The sequence below is a fragment of the Rana temporaria genome, chromosome 4 (genome assembly GCF_905171775.1).
Source record: "Rana temporaria chromosome 4, aRanTem1.1, whole genome shotgun sequence".
In the NCBI taxonomy this organism is placed as follows: domain Eukaryota; kingdom Metazoa; phylum Chordata; class Amphibia; order Anura; family Ranidae; genus Rana; species Rana temporaria.
In genome coordinates this window covers 365,717,984-365,739,555 of record NC_053492.1, presented here as the reverse complement: position 1 = coordinate 365,739,555, position 21,572 = coordinate 365,717,984, and the positions used below count along the sequence as shown (strand labels likewise).

General features: G+C 41.8%; 1 protein-coding gene across 2 annotated transcripts in view; it reads right to left on the bottom strand.

Annotated features, from left to right (window-relative positions):
- LOC120937574 (WT1 associated protein) overlaps window positions 1-21,572 on the bottom strand; it is an 86,593-nt gene that overhangs the window by 52,485 nt on the left and 12,536 nt on the right. For both annotated transcript variants that reach the window (XM_040350912.1, XM_040350913.1), the window contains 3 exons: window positions 12,735-12,770; window positions 12,548-12,603; window positions 8,914-8,972 (listed from right to left, as the gene is read on the bottom strand). In XM_040350912.1, the coding sequence (XP_040206846.1) occupies window positions 8,914-8,972; window positions 12,548-12,603; window positions 12,735-12,770 (151 nt within the window). The remainder of the gene's footprint in view (window positions 1-8,913; window positions 8,973-12,547; window positions 12,604-12,734; window positions 12,771-21,572) is intronic.

Below are 21,572 nucleotides of genomic sequence, written 5' to 3'. Positions count from 1 at the left end.
CTAGACACAACGAGCATCCATCTAGGGGGAAAATGTGTTCTCTATGGGTGAACCTCCGCTTTAAGAGTAACCGATCTGTAGCAGGGCAAAGTAGGAAACAAACTGAATCTTATGAGCATATATTGCTGCCCATAAGTAAATATATGATAAGAAAACATGAAACATTGACAAGATTATCCACATCACACACACACACACACACACACACATTATATATATATACACATACACACACATAGGGTACGGAAAGTATTCAGACCCCCTTAAATGTTTCACTCTTTGTTATATTGCAGCCATTTGCTAAAATCATTTAAAAGCGGGGGTTTACCCTAAAACATCTATATACCATTACATCCAGCATACTGCTGACATCAACAGTATGCTGGATTATTTTATTTTATTTTTCGCTGTACTTATGGGGTTTTTTTTTCGTTCTTTTCACCCGACTTCCGGGTTCTCGCTCCCCTGGGGAGTAGGCGTTCCTAAAACGAGGCATAGATGATTGACGTGCGGGTAAAGCAAATCACGCCTTCCAAAAATATCCGAGATGGGACTCGGCACTTTACCGCGCCTGCACAGTCAGCTCTACACAGCAGGTGCCGTAAAGAGCAGAGTCCCCCTCGCATATTTTCGTGAAGGCGTGACGCGCTTTACCCGCACGTCAATCATCTATGCCTCGAGCACAGAGCGTCTCCTGGGGAGGATCAACACTCACTCCCAGGAGACATTGCGCAGAGCCTGTCGGGGGAAAAGGAGCAACACGCCCACTCCCCGCAAGGAAGAAGACCCGGAAGTGAGGCTGAAGACAGGTAAGTGTACACATTTAAAATAAAATGACAACGCTACAAGCCTTTATTAAGGCTGGAGATAGGTTAGCTAAAAAGTTCATTTTGAGGGTGAACCTCCGCTTTAAGTTAATTTCTTTCCTCATTAACTGCTTGCCGCCTGGCGCACACAAATATACATCTGCAGAATGGCACGGGCAGGCAGAAGGACATCGCTGCGGGCATACCCGCGATCGTCTCACGGAGAGATCGAACGGATGGATGTTAGTGTAAATTCCTGTCATCGGGAACAACGATAAATGACGTGTCACAGCAAGGTCACATCCCCTGTCAGCAAGAATCACTCCCTAGGGAACACTTAACCCCTACAGCTCTACCTAGTGGTTAACCCCTTCACTGCCAGCGTCATTTTTTATAGCACTGATCGCTGTCAAAATGACACTGGTCCCAAAAATGTGTCAAAAGTGTCCGATGTGTCTGCCATAATGTCGCAGTCACGATAAAAAAAAAAAAAAAAATCACTGTTCGCCGGCATTACTAGTTTAAAAAAAAAAAAAAAAAGGAATACAAAATGCTATAACACTATCCCCTATTTTGTAGACGCTATAACGCTCATTGCGATTTTTTTTACCAAAAATATTTTTGTGGGATATTTATTATAGCAAAAACGTAAAAAATATTGCTTTTTTTCAAAATTGTCGCTCCATTTTTGTTTATAGTTCAAAAAATAAAAACCAGCAGAGGTGATCAAATACCACCAAAAGAAAGCTATTTGTGAAAAAAAACAAAAAAAAAAAAAAACATCAATTTTGTTTGGGAGCCACGAGCCAACTCAGGTGCTGTCCATTTCTTCTGATCATCCTTGAGATGGTTCTACACCTTCATTTAAGTCCAGCTGTGTTTGATTATACTGATTGGACTCGATTAGGAAAGCCACACACCTGTCTATACAAGTCCTTAGGCCCCCTTCACACCGACACGTTTTTCAGGTGGTTTAGCGCTAAAAATAGCACTGCTATACCGCCTGAAAAAATCGCGCCCTGCAGTCTTCAGTGTGAAAGCCTTGGCTTTTTACACTGAAGCAGTGCGCTAGCAGGACCGCTCCAAAAGTCCTGCTAGCCGCATCTTTGCAGCGGTATAGGAGCGGGGTGTTTACTGCTCCTTCCCATTGAAATCAATGGGAATCCGCAATAATGCGCCTCTGCAGAGGCACATTACCGCGGTTGCTCATTGATTTCAATGGGAAGGAGCGGTATTAACCCTTTTTCGGCCATTAACAGGGGTTAAAACCGCACCACTAGTGGCCGAATATCGCGGTAAATACGACGGTATAGCGGCGCAAAAAAAAAAAAAAAATCGCCCTGCTATACCACAACGGCACCTCCCCTGTCCCGTGTGAAAGTGGCCTTTCAGCTCACAGTGCATGTCAGAGCAAATGAGAATCATGAGGTCAAAGGAACTGCCAGAAAGAGCGCAGAGACAATTGTGGCAAGGCACAGATCTGGCCATGGTTATAAAAAAAATTCTGCTGCACCTAAAAGGGGTTGTAAAGGTACATTTTCTCTCCTAAATAGCTTCCATTACCTTAGTGCAGTCCTCCTTCACTTACCATATTTATCTGCGTATACCGCGCACTTTTTTCCCCTTAAAATAAGTTTGAATGCCTGTGCCGACATATACCGAGCGCAGTACACTCGGGTACATTCGGCCAGGCTCGGCTTCGCTCGTAGTCACGCTCTGACGTTTATGCGCGAGAAGCCGAGCGTGGCCGAATATACCCGAGTGTACTGCGCTCAGTATATGTCGGCGGAGGCGTTCAAACTGAGCGCGGGAAGCGGGGTTTCGACACGGAGACAGCGCGGGAGAAGCCGGGAGGACACCACCGAGGCCGCCGATGGACGCCGGGCAAGACACCAAAACTGTAAGTAGTAAAATTTAATAAAATGTTTTTTTTTACAGGAATTTAGGGTCAACATTAGAGGTGCGCGTTATACGCCGGAGCACGCAATACCCTGATAAATACGGTACCTCATCCATCCATTTTGCTTTTAAATGTCCTTATTTCTTCTGAGAAATCATCACTTCCTGTTCTTCTGTCTGTAACTACACACAGTAAATGCAAGGCTTTCTCCCTAGTGTGGAGAAAGCCTCTTGAGGGGGCGAGCAGGCAAGTCAGGACACTCTCTACTTTGCAGGTAGAAAAAGGTGGCGTGTGTTAGTGGGCATCCCGACACTCCACACCAGGAGAAAGCCTTGCATTACTGTGTGAAGTTACAGACAGAAGAACAGGAAATTTGGATTTCTCAGAAGAAATAAGGGCATTTAAAAGCAAAAATTGAAGGATGAGGTAAGTGAAGGAGGCACTAAGGTAAAGGAAGCTATTTAGGAAAGAAAAAGTTTTACCTTTACAACCCCTTTAAGGTTCCCAAGAGCACAGTGGCCTCCATAATCCTTAAATGGAAGATGTTTGGGATGACCAGAACCCTTCCTAGTGCTGCCCATCCGGCCAAACTGAGCTATCGGGGGAGAAGAGCCTTGGTGAGAGAGGTAAAGAAGAACCCAACGATCACTGTGGCTGAGCTCCAGAGATGCAGATGGGAGAAAGTCAACCATCACTGCAGCCCTCCACCAGTCGGGGCTGTATGGCAGAATGGCCCGACGGAAACCTCAGCACAAGACACATGAAAGCCTGCATAGAGTTAGCCAAGAGACACCTGAAGGACTCCAAGATGGCGAGAAATAAGATTCTCTGGTCTGATTAGCCAAAGATAGAACTGTTTGGCCTTATTTCTAAGCGGTATGTGTGGAGAAAACCAAGCACTGCTCATCACCTGTCCAATACAGTCCCAACAATGAAGCATGGTGGTGGCAGCATCATGCTGTGGGGGTGTTTTTCAGGGACAGGACGACTGGTTACAATCGAAGGAAAGATGAATGCAGCCAAGTACAGGAATATCCTGGACGAAAACCTTCTCCAGAGTGCTCAGGACCTCAGACTGGGCTGAAGGTTTACCTTCCAACAAGACAATGAGCCTAAGCACACAGCTAAAATAACAAAGGAGTGGCTTCACAACTCCGTGACTGTTCTTGAATGGCAAAGCCAGAGCCCTGACTAAAATCCAATTGACCATCTCTGGAGAGACCTAAAAATGGCTGTCCACCAACGTTTACCATCCAACCTGACAGAACTGAAGAGGATCTGCAAGAAGGAATGGCAGAGGATCCCCAAGTCCAGGAGTGAAAAACTTTCCCAAAAAGACTCATGGCTGTATTGGATCAAAAGGGTGCTTCTACTAAATACTGAACTAAGGGTATGAATACTTGGGACCATGTGATTTTAGTTTTTCTTTTTTAATAAATCTGCAAAAATGTCAAAAATTGTCAAAGTTTCTCTGTCAATATGGGGTGCTGTGTGTACATTAATAAGGGAAAAAAATGAACTCAAGTGATTTTAGCAAATGGCTGCAATAAAAAAATAAATAAAAAAAAAGTGAAAAATGTAAGGGGGTCTGAATACTTTCCGTACCCACTGTGTATATTATGTAATTACACACACATACACACACACACTACTTTGCAAAAGTTTTAGGCAGCCGTTTAAAAAAAAAAAAAATGTTTTATTAAGAAAGCTTTCATAAACAGAAGTGTTTATCAATTAACAAAAAGGAAAAGTAAATGAACAGAAGAGAAATCCAAATAAAATGAATATTTGGTGTGGCCAGCATCAATTCTTCTAGGCACACAGTTTTTGAAGGAACGCAGCAGGGTAGGTTGTCCATCGTGGAGAACTAACCACAGATCTTTTGTGGATAGGCTGCCTTAAATTCTGCCGTTTCTTCATGGAATCCCAGACAGACTACATAATGTTAAGACCAGGGTTCTGGGGGCCAAACAAATCACTTTTAGGACACCATTAAATCGGGCAACATTGAGGATCATGGATGCAGTGGTCGGCCAGGGAAACTTAAAGCAGAGTTCCATCCAAAAGTGAAACTTCCACTCATCCGATTTCCCCCCCTCCGGTGCCACAATTAGCACCTTTCGGGGGGATCGGATACCAGTCTAACAGGTATCCTTTCCCACTTTCGGGAGCCTCAGACACCGGTATTAACGTCACAGCTAGTGCTCCCTCCTCCACCCCGTTGCCGGGCCAGTAGGAGAGAGGAGCAGGCCTCACGAATGCGCAGTAGGGTTCCTGGTGTGAAGCCAAAAAGGTGGCAGCAGCACCCAACAGCTGGTGGAAATAGCAGCCGTGGTGCTGACATCGCTAGACTCCAGGACAGGCAAGTGTCTCAATATTAAAAAAGCCAGCAGCTGCAGTATGTCCAACTGCTGGTTTTTCTTATTTTTTTGGGCAGACCTCTGCTTTAATGCAACAGATGAAAAACACATCATGCTTAATCCCCTTTAAAACTAGGAGATGTCCAGCAATGCAATCAGCAGACTGGAAGAAACCAGTGGGACCCAAGTACAGCCATCTACTGTCCAGAGACGTCTGCCCAGAAGTGGTCACCATGGATGAATTGCAGCCAAACAGCCATATCTTCAATGCGGAAACAAGACTAAGAGACTTAAAAGGAGTTGTAAATAAAAAAATAATGTCACCTTAATGCAATCTATGCATTAAGGTGAAAAAACATCCGATGTTGGTGAGCGGATGGATTGAGAGCAGCGCAGCCATTGACGCGGCGTGCCGAGGGGCGGGGCCGAGTGATACAGTGAGCGGCTATGGTGCTCTTAATCCCGAGAAATACAGCCAGATATTTATCCATCATGCCATACCATCCGGGAGGTGTGTGATGATTGACCCCAAATGTATTCTGCAGCAGGACAACCATCCCCAAACATACAGCCAATGTCTTTAAGAACTATCTTCAGCGTAAAGAACAAGGAGTCTTTGAAATGATGGTTTAGCCCCCTCAGAGCCGTGATCTTAACACCAGTCTGTCTGGGATTACATAAAGAGAAAAAGGATTTGAGGGAATCTACATCAATGATCTTTGGTTAACCTACCTGCTGAGTTCTTTCAAAAACTGTGTGCAAGTGTACCTAGAAGAACTGATGCGGTTTTCAAGCCAAAGGGTGGTCACACCAAATATTCACTTGATTTAGATTTTTCTTTTGTTCATTGACTTTGTAAATTGAGAAAACAATTAAAATATATAAAAACTCATTCTTACTTTACAGCATTTCCTCACACCTGCCCATGTGTATGCCTCAAGCAATCAAAAACATATTAACATGAACTAATTTAACCACTTAAGAACCTCCTAACACCGATATACGTCGGCATAATGGCACGGCTGGGCACAATAACTCAAGGGTACGTCCCCTTTAAGTGCCCAGCCGTGGGTGGCGCGCGCCCGCGACCCGGTCCTAAGCTCCGTGACTGCGGCTGCAGAACCTGATCGCCGCCGGTGTCCCGCGATCGGTCACCAGAGCTGAAGAACGGGGAGAGGTATGTGTAAACACACCTTCCCCGTACTTCATTGTGGCAGTGATCGTCTGTTCCCTAATATAGGGAAAGACTATGACTGACGTCACACGTCCAGCCCTGCCCCCCCTACAGTTAGAAACACATGAGGTCACACTTAACCCCTATAGTGCCCCCTAGTGGTTGACTACTAAACTGCAATTGTCATTTTCACAGTAAACAGTGCATTTTTATGGCACTTTTCGCTGTGAAAATGACAATGATCGCAAAAATTTATCAAAATTGTCCAATGTGTCCACCATGTCGCAGTCACGCAAAAAAAAAAAAAAAAAAAAATGCTGATGGACGCCATTAGTAGTAGTAAAAAAAAAAAATTATTAATAAAAATGCCATAAAACTATCCCCTATTTTGTAAACGCTATAAATTTTGCGCAAACCAATCGTTAAATGCTTATTGCGATTTTTTTTACCAAAAATAGGCAGAAGAATACATATCAGCCTAAACTGAGGGGAAAAACATTTTTATAGTTTTTTTGGGGATATTATAGCAAAAAGTAAAAAATATTGCATTTTTTTCAAAATTGTCGCTCTATTTTTGTTTATAGATGCAAAAAATAAAAAAAAACGTAGAGGTGATCAAATACCACCAAAAGAAAGCTCCATTTGTGGGGAAAAAAAGGACGCCAATTTTGTTTTGTAGCCACGTCGCACGACCGCGCAATTGTCAGTTAAAGCGACGCAGTGCCGAAACACAAAAAAGGGCAAGGTCCTTAACCTGCATATTGGTCCGAGTCTTAAGTGGTTAATAATCCTAGAAATATAATGGGCTTTAATAAATATAACCCATTACCTTTGTTCCTCTGGGAGAAGTTGCTGCATGGCAAGGCCAGTATAAATATTACTTGGTTTACATATGCCTGTATATCAAAACTTAGAGAAAAACATGGAAAATGTATCAATTTCTTGTTCTAACTGGCATTACATGGGATAGGCAAGAATTGATAAATAGATGCAGTGGGCTGACTTTATGGCAGTGTATGCTTCCCCAGCGATCACAAAACTGAAGTGCACTCATGGCCCTAGTATTTAATTAATGTAATACTGCAGGTTTGTGGAGCAGATGCCTTCCATGTTATTTTTCTGATCTGTAGATAGGTACATACAAAAGGCTGACAGGCTAATGCCCATGTTGACTGCGCTCCAAGTACAGGAAAACAGCAGAGGTTATATTTGTGTCCCTGGATAAAATGAGACATTCCTTGTTGCCAATATGTAGACAAAAATGCATGATCAGCACGCTGCAAAAGCTGAGCTCATCAATGTCTGAATAAAATGCCTGCTCTTCCGAAATGCAAATCTGAGCACAATGCCTCCAGCCAGAGTAAATTGCTTTTAAAATGTAGCCTGACAAAAGTTCAGATTTAAAAGAGTAGTATGGCTTAAAAAAAATGTTTTAATTCATACTTACCTCGGTGGATGGAGCATCAGACGGATGCTCCATCTGTCCCCCGCCGTCCCTGCACTGAGAACCGAGCCACCGAGCATCGCCGATGGCTCGGTTCCTGACTGATGACCTGACTGATGACATGATGCCCTGACTGATGACAGTGACGTCAGCGGACTTCAGACCACTGTCCGCTGAAAACGGGTCACAGGAGTACAAAATGGGTTGCACTTCTGTGACCCTGAGGAGAATCCCAGACTAAAAAGCTCAGGCTGGACTTCTCCTTTAAGAGAAAAAAATAATAATACCCTAAGTTGCAAATGCTCAAAGAAACAAAGGACATGGAGAGATCAAGGTTTGTGGAGCTAATCCAATTCAGGGCAAACCCTAAAGTGCAATAAAAAAGTTACCCAAAAGTGAACTAAAGGGCCATAAACACAGGCCAAAATGGCTGGTTCAATAGAAATCGGCTTGCATTCGGCCCGTATGTATGGCAAAGAAAAGTTAGAAAAATAAGAAAAATATATTTATTGTGCTTAAAGCGGAGGTCCCACGAAAAAAAAAAATATATTAAAAGCCAGCAGCTACAAATACTGCAGCTGCTGACTTTTAATAAATGGACACTTACCTGTCCAGGGTGCCCACGATGTCGGCAGCCGAAGCCGAGCAATCGCTCGTCTCTCGGCTGCCCCCGCTGCTATCCTCGGTGAGGGAATCAGGAAGTGAAGCGTTGCGGCTTCCCTGTGACACTGGAGGGGGGGGGATTCCGAAAAGCAGAGGTTCACTTTGTGTAGACGTCCGCTTTAAGCTGTACTGTGACATAAGGTAGGTTTAGTCTGGCATTTCTCCTAAAAAAATGGTAGTGCAATTCCTACTGTGCAAGTATATTTAGGCACTGTATAAATGTATGCCTGCAATACGAGATTGCTGCCCGACTGCTAGTATGAGATTTGGTGGCATCACTACTGTGCTGCTCATGGTTCTTTTTGGAAGCTCTGACATAAAAGCTAGCACAGCACTGCCTCTACCAAGATGGCTGCCACCACATAACCACAGTACAGAACAAGGCATGCTAAGTCAGTAATGGTGGGGAAAGATCAGCTGCTGGAAAAACAGGCAATACAGAACAACCCTTTCCCCTCTACCTTTTAAGAGCACAGCTTTAGTACAGGTCCACTTTACATCCTTGCTTTCTTTTCTCACAACTACAAAGATTTTTTTTTTTAATTAACAAGACTTAACAAACTTACAATTCAGATCAGTATATTTGTTCTCCAGGGCCTGGACGTAAGCCTCATATTGCTTCCACCTGTAATTTAGAGAGGGGGAAAAAAGAAAACTTCAGTAGGTTTAAATTTAGGCCTCATGTCAATATAAAAAAATCAGCAGAAAAATTCTGTGAAAATCTAGACAACTATTTTGACCTGTGGAGATGTCCGCAGTCCTGTTTCATGGCATTCACTCCAGTACATGATTCTTTTTTTTTTATTTATTAAACATAGCTGCTGTTTTAGAAGACCATGCAAGTACCACAACTTTTCGAAAGGGGGGTTCTTGCATGGGTTTCCAATGTAAACTTTTGTTGTTCGATTGACAGAATGTTTTTGACTCGTCTATGGCTGACCTTAAGGAGCACTGCCCAATACACAGACAAGGCAATATGTCCTATTGCGTCAGTTCCCACCACAGCCTTGCTTAGATGTGCACTAAAAGAAGGACAGGGCCAAATTTAATGTGGCGCAGCTTGGTGCAACTTGCTACAACGCATCACAATGTGCTGTGAAATATTGACTGGAGGGTAATTTTTAAATGTTTCAATAAAGTTAAAAAAAAAAAAAAAAGTTATCCGCGAGAGGAGTTGCAACACACAACCTCTGGTGTGACTGGCCCATTAAAGCAACCAGTAGCCCCAATATTATTTGGGTGGTTTACTGCTTGTTTCGCAGAGACATGTGCAGGCAGTGGTGTTTCTATTTTCCTGAGCAAATCCATGAAACCACAGAAATCGATATGTAAATGCAAGCTTTTAGCTTCAAAATCTGCTTTTCATATACCATTGGAGGGAGATAAAAAAAACAAAAAAAAAAAAACACCACATCACATTTTGGATAACCAGAATAGTTTTTACATTTTTTTGATTCACCTATAGGGCGGTTATAGACTTTAACCACTTTAGCTCCGTAAGGATTTGCCCCCTTAATAGCCAGGCAATTTTTAGAGATACTGCACTGCGTCGCTTTAACTTGTGCGATGCTGTACCCAAACAAAATTTACACCCCCACAATACAGCTTTTTGTGGTATTTGATCACCTCTGGAGGTTTTTATTTGTTGCGTCATCAACAAAAAATAGCAAAAAAAAAATAAATAAAAAAATAAGTTTTTTTTTTTTCAATTTTTGCTATAATAAAATATTTATCCCCAAAAGAAACATAATTATATATATATATATATATATATATATATATATATATATATATATATATATATATATATATATATATATAAGAATGTATATATTGGCCTAAACAGAGAGAAATGTTTAGTTTTATTTATATATACTTTTTTTTATGTTTCTTTTGGGGATATTTTATTAAAGCAAAAAAAAAAAAAAAAAAATATAGCTTTTTTTTTTCCCCCTTTGAAAAATATCGCAATAAGCGTATATTGATTGGTTTGCACAAAAAAAAAAACACAAGTCTACAAAATAGGGGCTAGATTTATGGCATTTTTATAATTTTTTTGACTTGCAATGCCGGCGATCTGATTTTTAGCAGGACTGCGACATTGCAGCAGACAGATTGGACACTTGACACATTTTCGGGACCACTGACATTTATACAGCAATCAGTGCTATAAAAATGCACTGATTACTGTGTAAATGTCACTGGAAAGGAAGGGGTTAACATTAAAGGGCGATCAAGGGTTTAAATGTGTTCCCTCGTGTGCGTTTCTAACTGTAGGGGGGGGGGGGGGTGACTGATTAGAGGAGGAGCTAGATAACTGTTGCCAACTAGTAGGAAGAGTATTTCTCTCTCCTGACAGAATGGGGGATTTGCGGGTTTACATACACACACATCCCCGTTCTGGCTCTCGTGCCCGGCAGACATCGGGTCCCCCGCCATGCAGCGAGTGGGCACGTGCCTGATATAGCCGCTTAACCCCTTGACGACCGGCTTGCGCCAATACGGCTGCCCAAAGTAACGTATATATACACACACACACGTCACTTTAAATTTTGCGATGTGCGTGCCCCTGCCGCGAGCTCCGTGACCGTGGGACCCGTTGTCACAGAGCTGCAGAACGAGGAGAGGCCAGTGTAAACAAGGCATCTCAACGTTCTGCCTAGTAACAGAACACTGATCGTCTGCTCCCTCTCATCGGGAGAAGCGATCAGCGATGTGTCACAGTAAGCCACGCCCTTAAACAGTTAGAATCACTGCCTAGCCCGTTAACCCCTTTACTGTCAGTCACATTTATACAGTAAGCAGAGCATTTTTATAGCACTGACACTGTGTAAACTGTCCCAAAAAAGCTTTAAAAGTGTCCGATATGTCCACCATGTCGCAGTCACGATTTAGTAAAAAAAATAAAAACATTTATAGATGCTATAACTTTTGTGCACACCAAATAAAACGCTTATTGCGATTTTTTCCCCCCAAAAAAATATGTAGAAGAAAAGTATGGGGCTAAACTGAGAAAAAAAATTTTTTTATACATTTTTGAGGGATATTTATTATAGCAAAAAGTAAAAAATTGCTGTTTTTTCAAAACTGGCGCTCTATTTTATAGCGCAAAAAATAAAAACCGCAGAGGTGATCAAATATCACTAGGGCTAGGTTCACACTGCTGCGAATTCAAAATCGCGGTAAAACCGCGATTTCACAGCTGCGATTTTGCCGCAATTTTAGAGACACACAGGAACTACTTTTTGAAATCGGTGCAGCGCCGCAGATGCGGCGTCGCACCGATTAGGACAGTGCCATTGCCAACAATTGCCAATGCAAATGCCGCCGATTTGAGATGCGATTTGACATGTGAAATCGCATCTCAAATCGTACCCAGTGTGAACCTGGGCTAAAAGAAAGCTCCACTTATGAAAATTGTAAAAGCGACACAATGGCGAATCGCAAAAAGTGGCTCGAGGCTGAAGTGGTTAAATGGGCCGACGAACAGCTACGGCGATTTGTGAGGAGAGCCAGCTGGTCTGCTAAAGAACAATTCATAAAATGTTTTAGTAAATCTAGTGAGCGTCAGTCTTAAAGCAGTAGTAAACTCGGTCCATCAAATGCCACTTCTTAATAAAGCATTCCAGCTCATTCTGCATTATTAATAACCCCCTTTGGAGGTTTATTTTTTCCACCTGTTTTTAAATTCTTGCTTACCCGAGAAGCTGTCACCATGCTAATGCCTTCAGAGTCCGCGGTGCCCTATACTTCCGCCCTTTCTGTGTTAATTTGCTGTAATCTCGTGCATGCGCAGTCTGCTGTGTGATGCAGCTGATCGCCGCATTGGGCTATTCTGATGTTTACACCCCATTTTTGACAGGTACCTGCCCCCCCCCCCCACTTAGGCGAGCAGAACGTAGTTCACCTACTCCCCCTTCCCACCGTCAACCTCTTGGTACACGTCCAAGGAGACTGCGAGACGCAGTGCATCGTGTGCATGCACAGTATGGAGACAAAACACCAGCAAGTCACAGCCAGCTTCCCACATCCAAGATAGCAGCGTTGAAGACTGGCGAAGAACTAGCTCGGGGGAGGACAGAGCTGGAACCCTGGGCTCGCAAGTGCATGTTTAATAAAGTCTTACAGCATTTGTATCTGCTGACTTAAAAAGGAATTTAATTCTGGGGGGAAAATGAAGTGCCATAGATCATTCTTTACCTTAGAAGTAACTCTTCCCTTGGTAAGACTTTAAAGTCTGCTTCAGAAAGGCGAACCTGAAAGAAAAGACCAATGAAATTACTTTAAACTGAAAATAAATAAATAAATAAAATAAATAAAAATAAAAACAAAAACAAAAAAAGAGACACAAACAAAAAAAACAAAAAACATACAAACTTGAACTGACCTTTTTGGGAAGGGGTTCTTCGTTGGTCATTGTGACCTGTAACAAAGATACCTCAGATTAGTGAACCATGAAATCAGATGTTAATAAGGCATAATCAAATCAGACTTGAGTTATAACCTTCAAGAAGTCCCTGTCAGCAGTACTGTACAGATTTTTTTTTATTGGTGAACTAGAATATCCAAATTAGCCAGGCAATGTACTACTGGAAAGGGGGACACAAATTCACTGTGCTCTACATTATGTGACGTTCATCTCAGATGACACAAAGCACCAGGTAAACTAGTTCCCACTTTCTGCAGTATACATAGTGCCAACTTCACTCACTGAAGCACAGAAGTCTGACTAGAGAGATTTTTAATAACTACAACAGTAATAAAATAATACAGCCAGCCAATATTCAAAGGTACGGAGACTTAAAATGTTAGAGTAAAAAACACACACTTTTCTTTTCAAATACTAAACATAAGTTGTAACTCTCTGGTACTCAGTCCTAGAACTTTGAAAAGTTTCACAAAATCAAACCCTTATTACTCATGTGGAATATGCTGCCTTTAAAAAAAAAAAAAAAAAAATATGCAGACCAAATACGATATTATAGGCCAAGTTGGCCTTTTTAGGAAAGCCATGTTTAGCAAAGCTCCAGAAAATACGCCCCCCCCCCCCCCCCCCCCCACGATAGTCCAGCCTCAGCTCTGCTGCTGACAGGGAGCGAGTGCACTGCGCATGTGTCTGGATATGAATGAGCAACAGCACTCACTTCTGTCAGACTGGAGGCAATCGACCAACAGCGGGGGGCTGTCCTGGTAATAAGGCAGGTCATGGAATGGAAGTTTCTAAACTACGATTATGGCAGCAAATAGCCTGCAGGAAAGACACCTGCATTAAACAACATTTGACCAAACTGCACAGTGTTTAAGCCTAAAGGGCACCCTTACCCACATAAACCATTTTCCTAAAAGGATGAACATAGCCTTATAACAAAACAACAATCACAATTAGTAAGTCATGATAAAGTAATTAAATTCCCAAGTAATAAACTCTTGTTGAAGCACAATTCGCAGTGGGCCACTCTTCAGAAGGCGTTTACGCTATGTTGCTTCTTCACCTCAAGCCTCTACAAAAAAAAAAAAAAAAAAAAAATCTACCACACAGCTATGGCATGGCCTCATTCAGGTGAACGCCACAGGGAGAATTATTGCCAAGCTACAAAGCATCACAGATGTGGCACGAGTACATCCCCGTCCACTACATTTTGCAGCTTAGAAGGAAGTAGTTGGGGGCCAGTAAAGCCTAGTACACACAGGCCGAACATCGGGTGGCAATCGGCCAGTTCAGCAGAAACTGACCGACATTAAAGCGGGGGTTCCACCTAAAAAAAAAATTTAACATTACATTCAGCCGAGTTGTGAGAATGACAATCGGCTGTTTTTTTTTTTTTTATCCCTGTACATACCGTATTTTCACCGCGGCTTCCGGGTATGTCTTCTGCGGGACTGGGCGCTCCTAATTGATTGACAGGCTTCTGACCGTCGCATACAGCGCGTCAAGAGTTGCCGAAAGAAGCCGGACTACAAGTCGGCTCTATACGGCGCCTGCGCACCGACGTTCGGCTTCTTTCGGCAACTCATAACGCGCAGTAGGCGACGGTCGGAAGCCTGTCAATTAATTAGGAACGCCCAGTCCCGCAGAAGACCTACCCAGAAGCGGCGGTAAAAACACGGTATGGGGATAAAAAAAAAAAACACAGCCGATTGTAATTTTGACAACTCGGCTGAATGTAATGTTAAAAAAAAAAAATTTGGGTGAACCTCCGCTTTAAGACTGTGCGTACTACAGCCGGGCCAGCTTCTGTTGGAGACACGACTAAAAAAAAGTCTGCCAACCGCCTCCTGGTCAGCAGTCTCAGCCAATAGCTGAGAGCATTGACTGGAGTGTTCTGCCATGGGGCTGTCCCCTTGTCAGAAAACAATAGAAAAGCAGGTTATCCATGCATTTTTACTGCCCATTAACCCAAAAACATACAACAGTTTTCCCCAAGACTGGCTCACACTTTATATATGATCACAGAGCAAGGGTTTATCCCGCTTTAAAATGCACATATGGTGCATTTTCCTTACAGTTCTATTCGTGTTTATGGTAGACTTTAAAAGATCTTTCCAGCAGCCAAAGTTTTGAAACCCTACTAGTTCACGTCTTCCCAGCAGCTATCAGGCTGATGAGATAAGTCAAATAGTTTTCCTCATCCTCCCAGGAAAAGCATGTATTCCCACACCTGGAAATGCAAAACAACAGCAGCAGCATCCTGGTATCACTGAATCGGCAGTATTTCAAAACACGAATAACCACAAAGTATAGTAACTCATAGGGCCCTTATAAATGGGCGCCTCCGTGCAGCAGATTCCCCTTGCTCAGGAGTTTGACAGGTCCTGTTCTCTCCACTGTGCAGAGCAAACACAGACAGTCCCGATCTCCTCTATGGGGAAATGGGATAGAAATGGACCGCCTGTCCGTTTCCATCCAAACTGCCAGATAAATGAAAAATAGGACCGCCAGATAGCGGCTGGTGTCAGCGAACACGGGAATTTACAAAATCTCTACCAAAGGAGAATCAATCTACTACTTCTTGGGTTGACTTTTCTACTTTCTGGATGTCCTTCCCACTAAATGGATAATGCAAATTCATTGGATGGAGGGGGGCAAGCTAAAGATAGAACGATGATAGGAGGTTATATTGCTAAAAGCAAGATCACCTTTTCAATTGTGTAACGTTATAGATATCTATTCTTTGTAGCCCAACAGATGAAAAGAAAATTATTATGACGATTAACCTCTTAAAACCAATATTAGCATAATCTACTAGCGTCAGACAAAACTGTTTAAAAGGGGTTACAAACCTTTGTGTTTTTTCACCTCAATACATCCTATGCATTAAAGTGAAAAAATACCTTGCATTTCCCAGGGGGGTCATCCATTGCGGGTTAGGAGCCGTGAGAGCCACCGTGGGACCGCAGAACAGGTGGCTCGGGCCAACTCTGCAAAACGAACTGCACAGTGGAGGCAAGTATGACATGTTTGTTTAAAAAAAAAAAAAAAAAAAAAAGTATCACTTTAAAATCAAATCCGGATTGTTTGCACCAGGCATGACAACAATATGAAAATTCACAAAACGTGAACGTGGGAAAGAACCCTCCTTAGGAAGTATATGCTATGCAATAGAGCTGCACGATTAATCGTCAAGAATCGTTATCGCAATCTTTTTCCCGTTGCAATTCTTGACACAGGGTTTCACGATCTTTGACATGAAAAGAATTTCCTCTCTGCTCTCAGCCAAAAGTCAGTCTGGGCAGCCTGCCAAGTTTTAAAAACATTCTTTATCACTGGAAAGTTAAAGGGGAGTTCCGGCCACAATTTCACTTTTTAAATATAAATACCCCTGTAATACACAAGCTTAATGTAGTCTAGTAAAGTTAGTCTGTAAACTATGGTCCGTTTTGTTAGGTTGTTAGAGCATTTAGTTAGTTTATAATCTAGAAATAGACCGTGGCCATCTTAAGTGTGGGCGTCATGAAGCCAGACTGTATGACTTCCTGGATTTCAGCCATGCAGATCTCGCACATGCTCAGTGCTGCACAAGCGATGTAATAGGTTTCAGTCAGATTTCCATAGCAACGGGAGTGTCAGAGGAAGTTGCCGCCCCTTCTCTATGCAAATAGGCTATTTGCAAGGACTACTGGGATACATGATGCCTATCCCAGAAACCCTTGCAAATAGCCTTGTGACTTAATAGCCTAGGCCAGTGATGGCGAACCTTGGCACTCCAGAGGTTTTTGAACTACATTTCCCATGATACTACACTGCAGAGTACATGAGCATCATGGGAAATGTAGTTCCAAAACATCTGGGGTGCCAAGGTTCGCCATCACTGGCCTAGGCTAATAAGGAGGAGGAAGTAATGAAGGACTACAAAATAAAGGTGTTTACAAGCAACAAAATAAATAAAAATTGTCCATTCTGAACACTATGAGATTAGGGCATGCAGCACAAACATAAAAAAATGGGTGGAACTCCACTTTAAGTCTAAACATTGTATCACTTCAAAGTAATAAACTTCTGTATGTAAATTAGGGAACGTTTAACCACTTAAACACCAAACCTTTTTCTGACAGCTCTTTTCAAGTTAAAATCATTTTTTTTTTTTGCTAGAAAATTACTTAGAACCCCCAAACCTTATATATTTTTTTAGTAGAGACCCTAGAGAATAAAATGGCGGTTGTTGCAATATTTTATGTTGTACTGTATTTGCACAGCAGTCTTTAAATGCAATTTTTTTGGAAAAAATTACCTTAATGAATTAAAAAAAAAAAAAAAAAAAAAAAAAAAAAAAAAAAAATAGCCAGTAAAGTTAGCCCATTTTTTTTTGTATAAATGTAGAAGATTTTACGCCGTGAGAATCGTGATCTTCATTCTAAGCAAAAAAATTATGATTCTCATTTTGGCCAGAATCGTGCAGCTCTACTATGCAATGTGGTCTCATTTATCTAATATAGATGCATTGCTTATGTTGTACTAGCAAACATCCGTTTTATTAACGGCTGCTTTTCTTTTGTGTCTAACCACTTCCAGACCACCCAAAAGCAGTTTTACTGCTACAGGGTGGCACCTGTGCACTTGATCACACACTAGGGCCAAAACTACTAATTAATCGACAACTAATCGATTACAATTTTCATAATCAATTAATCAGCCAGTAACATAATGGAGTTAAAAAAAAAAAACTAAAATTAGCCCTTCATAGTACAAAAAAGCAAATCGCTACTGTAAATATTACTTTCACTGTCCCACAGTAAAAAAAAATGAACCCCTTACAGTAGCGATGATTTGCTCTTTTTGTACTTTTTTTTTAACCCCGTTATGTTACTAAACATCTCAGGACTGGGGTCACACCTCTGTTTTTTGCAGAAACACATTACAGTTCATTTACATGTTTTCCTATGGGACACGTTCACATCCATGAATTTTTTTTTTCAGCTGCTGCGTATTTGGAAAGGGCAAGGACTTTTTAACGCAAAACGGTGCAGTTTTTTTTTTTTTTGTTCAATATACTTCAATGGAGAAGCTGCAGAGAAGCATGTAATGTGTTTTTGCGGCAATTTGTGTTTTGTAATCTGCCCAACAACAAAATTGGCCCACAAAAATTTAAAAATGCGAATTGTTTTTTTTTTAAGGCTATTATCCGATTAATCTAAACAATAAAATCGGCCAACTAACCGATTATGAAAATAATCGTTAGTTGCAGCCCTATCACACACACGTGATCCAACACTTGCGGATAGGAGGCGCGCAATCGCGCTTCTGCGGTCATACACAGCGGAAGCCGATCGCCAAGTGTCAGGTACTCGATATCCACTGTCACTCGCCGATCAGGGAGCAAGAGACAGAACATAGAACATCTGCCTATGTAAACAAGTTAGGCACAGTTAACCCTTTGATTGTCCCAGATGTTTAACCCCATCCCAGCCAGTACAGTACAGTGACCGTAAATATTTTTAGAGCCAATGACCGTATTAGTGTCACTGGTTCCCAAAAAAGTGTCAGAAAGTGACTTTTAGAGAAACCTGTAAACCTCAAATAAAAATTTCCAAGAATGCGACATTCACCATACAAGGCACTTAGATACTTGAAGTGCATGTCCCCAAACTGCAGCCCTTGGACCAGATATAGTCCCTTGGCGGGAGATTTGTCCACCCACTGTCAAACGACGGGGCACAATTCCTCCCACAAAAACAAATGATGGGGTGTTATTCTCCTACCCACTACCAAAGACAGGGTGCAATTTTTCCAACTAACACCAACAATGGGGCACAATAATTCCTTCCACTGACACCTAGGATAAAAATTAAAAAAAAAAAACTTTCTTCCTCCCTCTCATCACATCTGATGAGACCTCAAGTTAAGGTGCATGTTGTCTGGAATATGACATTCACCACACATCCCTGCACACCAACAATGGGCTGCAATTTCTGTTGGTGCCATTTGATCACCTCTGCGGTTTTAATTTATTTTTTGCACTATAGACAACAGGATAAAAACATTTTTGAAAAAAAGACAATATTTTTTACTATAAAACATATCCCCAAAAACGTTAAAAAAAAAAAAAAAAGTCTTCATCAGTTTAGGCCAATATATATTCTACCTTTGTTTTTCCAAAAAAATAACGCAATTGGCATATATTGATTGTAGATGCCATAACTTTTGCTCAAACCAAACTATGGGAAAGATTTATGGCGTTTTTATTTATTTTTTTACTAGTAATGGCGGTGATCTGCGATTTTTAGCGGTATTGCGACGAACAGTTAGGAGACTTTTGACACATTTTTGGGACCATAGAGCGATCAGTGCTATAGATATGCACCGATTACTGTATAAATGTCACTGGCAGGGAAGGGGTTAACACTGGGGGGGGGGGGGGGGGCAATCAAGTGTGTGTTCACTCACTGTTCTGTCTGGTGAGGGAAGTGACTAGGAGAGATGACAGATAGCCGTTTCTACTTTATAGAAACACATGATCTGTCTTCTCTCCTCTGACAGCACCTGGATTTGTGTGTGTGTGCACCCACAAACACACAGATCGCCGGCAGCGATCGTGCTCGTCAGCCACACACACACACACACACACACATCGGATTCCCCGCTGTGCAGCGGGCCTCCGGCAGCACTCGCACGCCCTCTGGTGGCTCTCCTGGACAAAGCCATACATGTACAGGATTTCACCCGGGAGAGCTATTGTTCTGCAGTATATCTGCGTGAGCCGGTCAGGAACCAGTTAACAACACAATTTTGGTCAGGTAGATTGCATATTATTGTCAAGACAGAAATAGAATGTTGTCAAGGTACAGAGAGTTGTTTATCTGAAATTATTTGGTCCTTTGTGCCCTAGCATAACAGCTGCTCCACCTAATTAATTTCTGCTGTCTAATTAGATACTGTGGATAGAACACAAAATGTGCAAAGAATTAAATACAATCAGCAATTACAAAACCACTGAAGGTTCCATTATACACCACCAGTTACAAGTTTTAGAACATCCCCATTTTTCCAGTTTCTATTGAAATGTACTCGGTTCAATGTCTCAATGTACTCTGAAAATAAAAGCATAGAACAAATAAAATTACATTTGCTAAAGAAAAAAAAAATGTAACAGCTGAACACTCATGGCATTCATTCTACAAAGGAAATCAAATAACCGTTAGAAAAGTTCTTCCCAACACTGTTGCAGAAGTTCCCACAAATGTGTTGCACTTCTAGCTTGCTTTGCTTTAACCCTTCTGTCCCAACCCATTTCCACGGGGTTGGAGTCTGGAGACTGCGCTGGCTATGCCATGATTTAAAGATTACCAACTTGTTCTTTTCTAAGGTAGTCTGGCACAGCCTGGGGGGTATCTTCTGGGTGATCCTGATTTAGGATAAACCCCTGATCAACCAAGCGTATTCCAGAGGGTATTGCATGGTGCTGCGGTAATAGTTTTGGTTCAGTGTGCCACTCTGTATATCGCCGACTCTGGATCCAGCAAAAGAGCCCCAGACCACTACACTTCCTCATCAGTGTTTGACAGTTGGCATCACATATCAAGGAATCATCCCATTCACCTATTCGGCGGCGTACAAAAACCCTGACCGATAAACCCGAAGATCTCAAATTTTGATTCATCGGCCCTTTTTTCTGGCAGGGTGAAACAGAGCTGGCTACGGGCAAGCACGCACGAATGCGCCAATACAAGCCAGATTTCTATAACGGCACTCAGCGAGGTGGGGGGGAGAGGGGAGCCAGAAACCGTGACGGGGGACCTAAGAATCTGGGATGTTTTGTGCAAAACCATTGCAAGCTTTCATCTTTAGAATCGCTTTATGTCTGATCAGTGTTAAGTTGTGCTTCAGGCCTGCCACACGAGCCATTGAATCTCAGAAACTTGTCTTCCGATTTTGTTGAGGCTGTGGGTGTGCCAGACCTCCTCCTGTCAGTTTCCCCCAGTTTACAAGTGCTTTTTGATGGTGGGAAACTGTACCACTTACACCTTGGTCTTTCTAAAAGAAAAGACCTACGCTTTTAAGGGTTATAATGGTCTGCGTGTTTCAACACTGCATTTATACAGAGAGCTTGTAAGTAATCAACATTTGGGAAACCTATACGAATTGTTAGCATAAACTTCCAAGGCTTAATTTGTTGTGAACCCATCACGACTTTCCTGAAAAAGGCTTTTTTGTATAACTCCGAAATGTACATTATTTTCAGTTTTTGTTAACCTAAACTCTTTTTCATCTTTGGCAGTTTCCTTTGCACCATTTCAGGTTATTCACTGGACTTGAATTGTTAAAATGTAAATAAAACTGGAACATGGGGGTGTTCTAGAACAAGTAGTGTACACAACGGTTACCATCACACAATCATAAAATATCCTCTTGCTTACAAACTACACTTTCTAAATAAAATTATGTTCAGCTATTTCAACTGAACCAGGTACACAATCTTCACAATGAGCACTTGGGTAAAAAAAAAAAAAAAAAAAAAAGGAAGAAGAAAGTTATGTATACCGATTTGTTCTTTACAGGGCTAGATATGTTAATTTTAGATTGTGGAAGTCTATAGGATGCAGGGATTTTAGTTTTGGGATAGACTTCTATTTTAAGCACATCTACTAGAATTAAATGTTTACACTTGTGCATTTCAAAATATAAAAGGCACATATAGACAAGCACATGTATGACTACTCTATTGCTGGCAATACACACAGCAGTTTTAATTATTTCCAATCACAAGAACAACTTTACTTATCAAGGCAA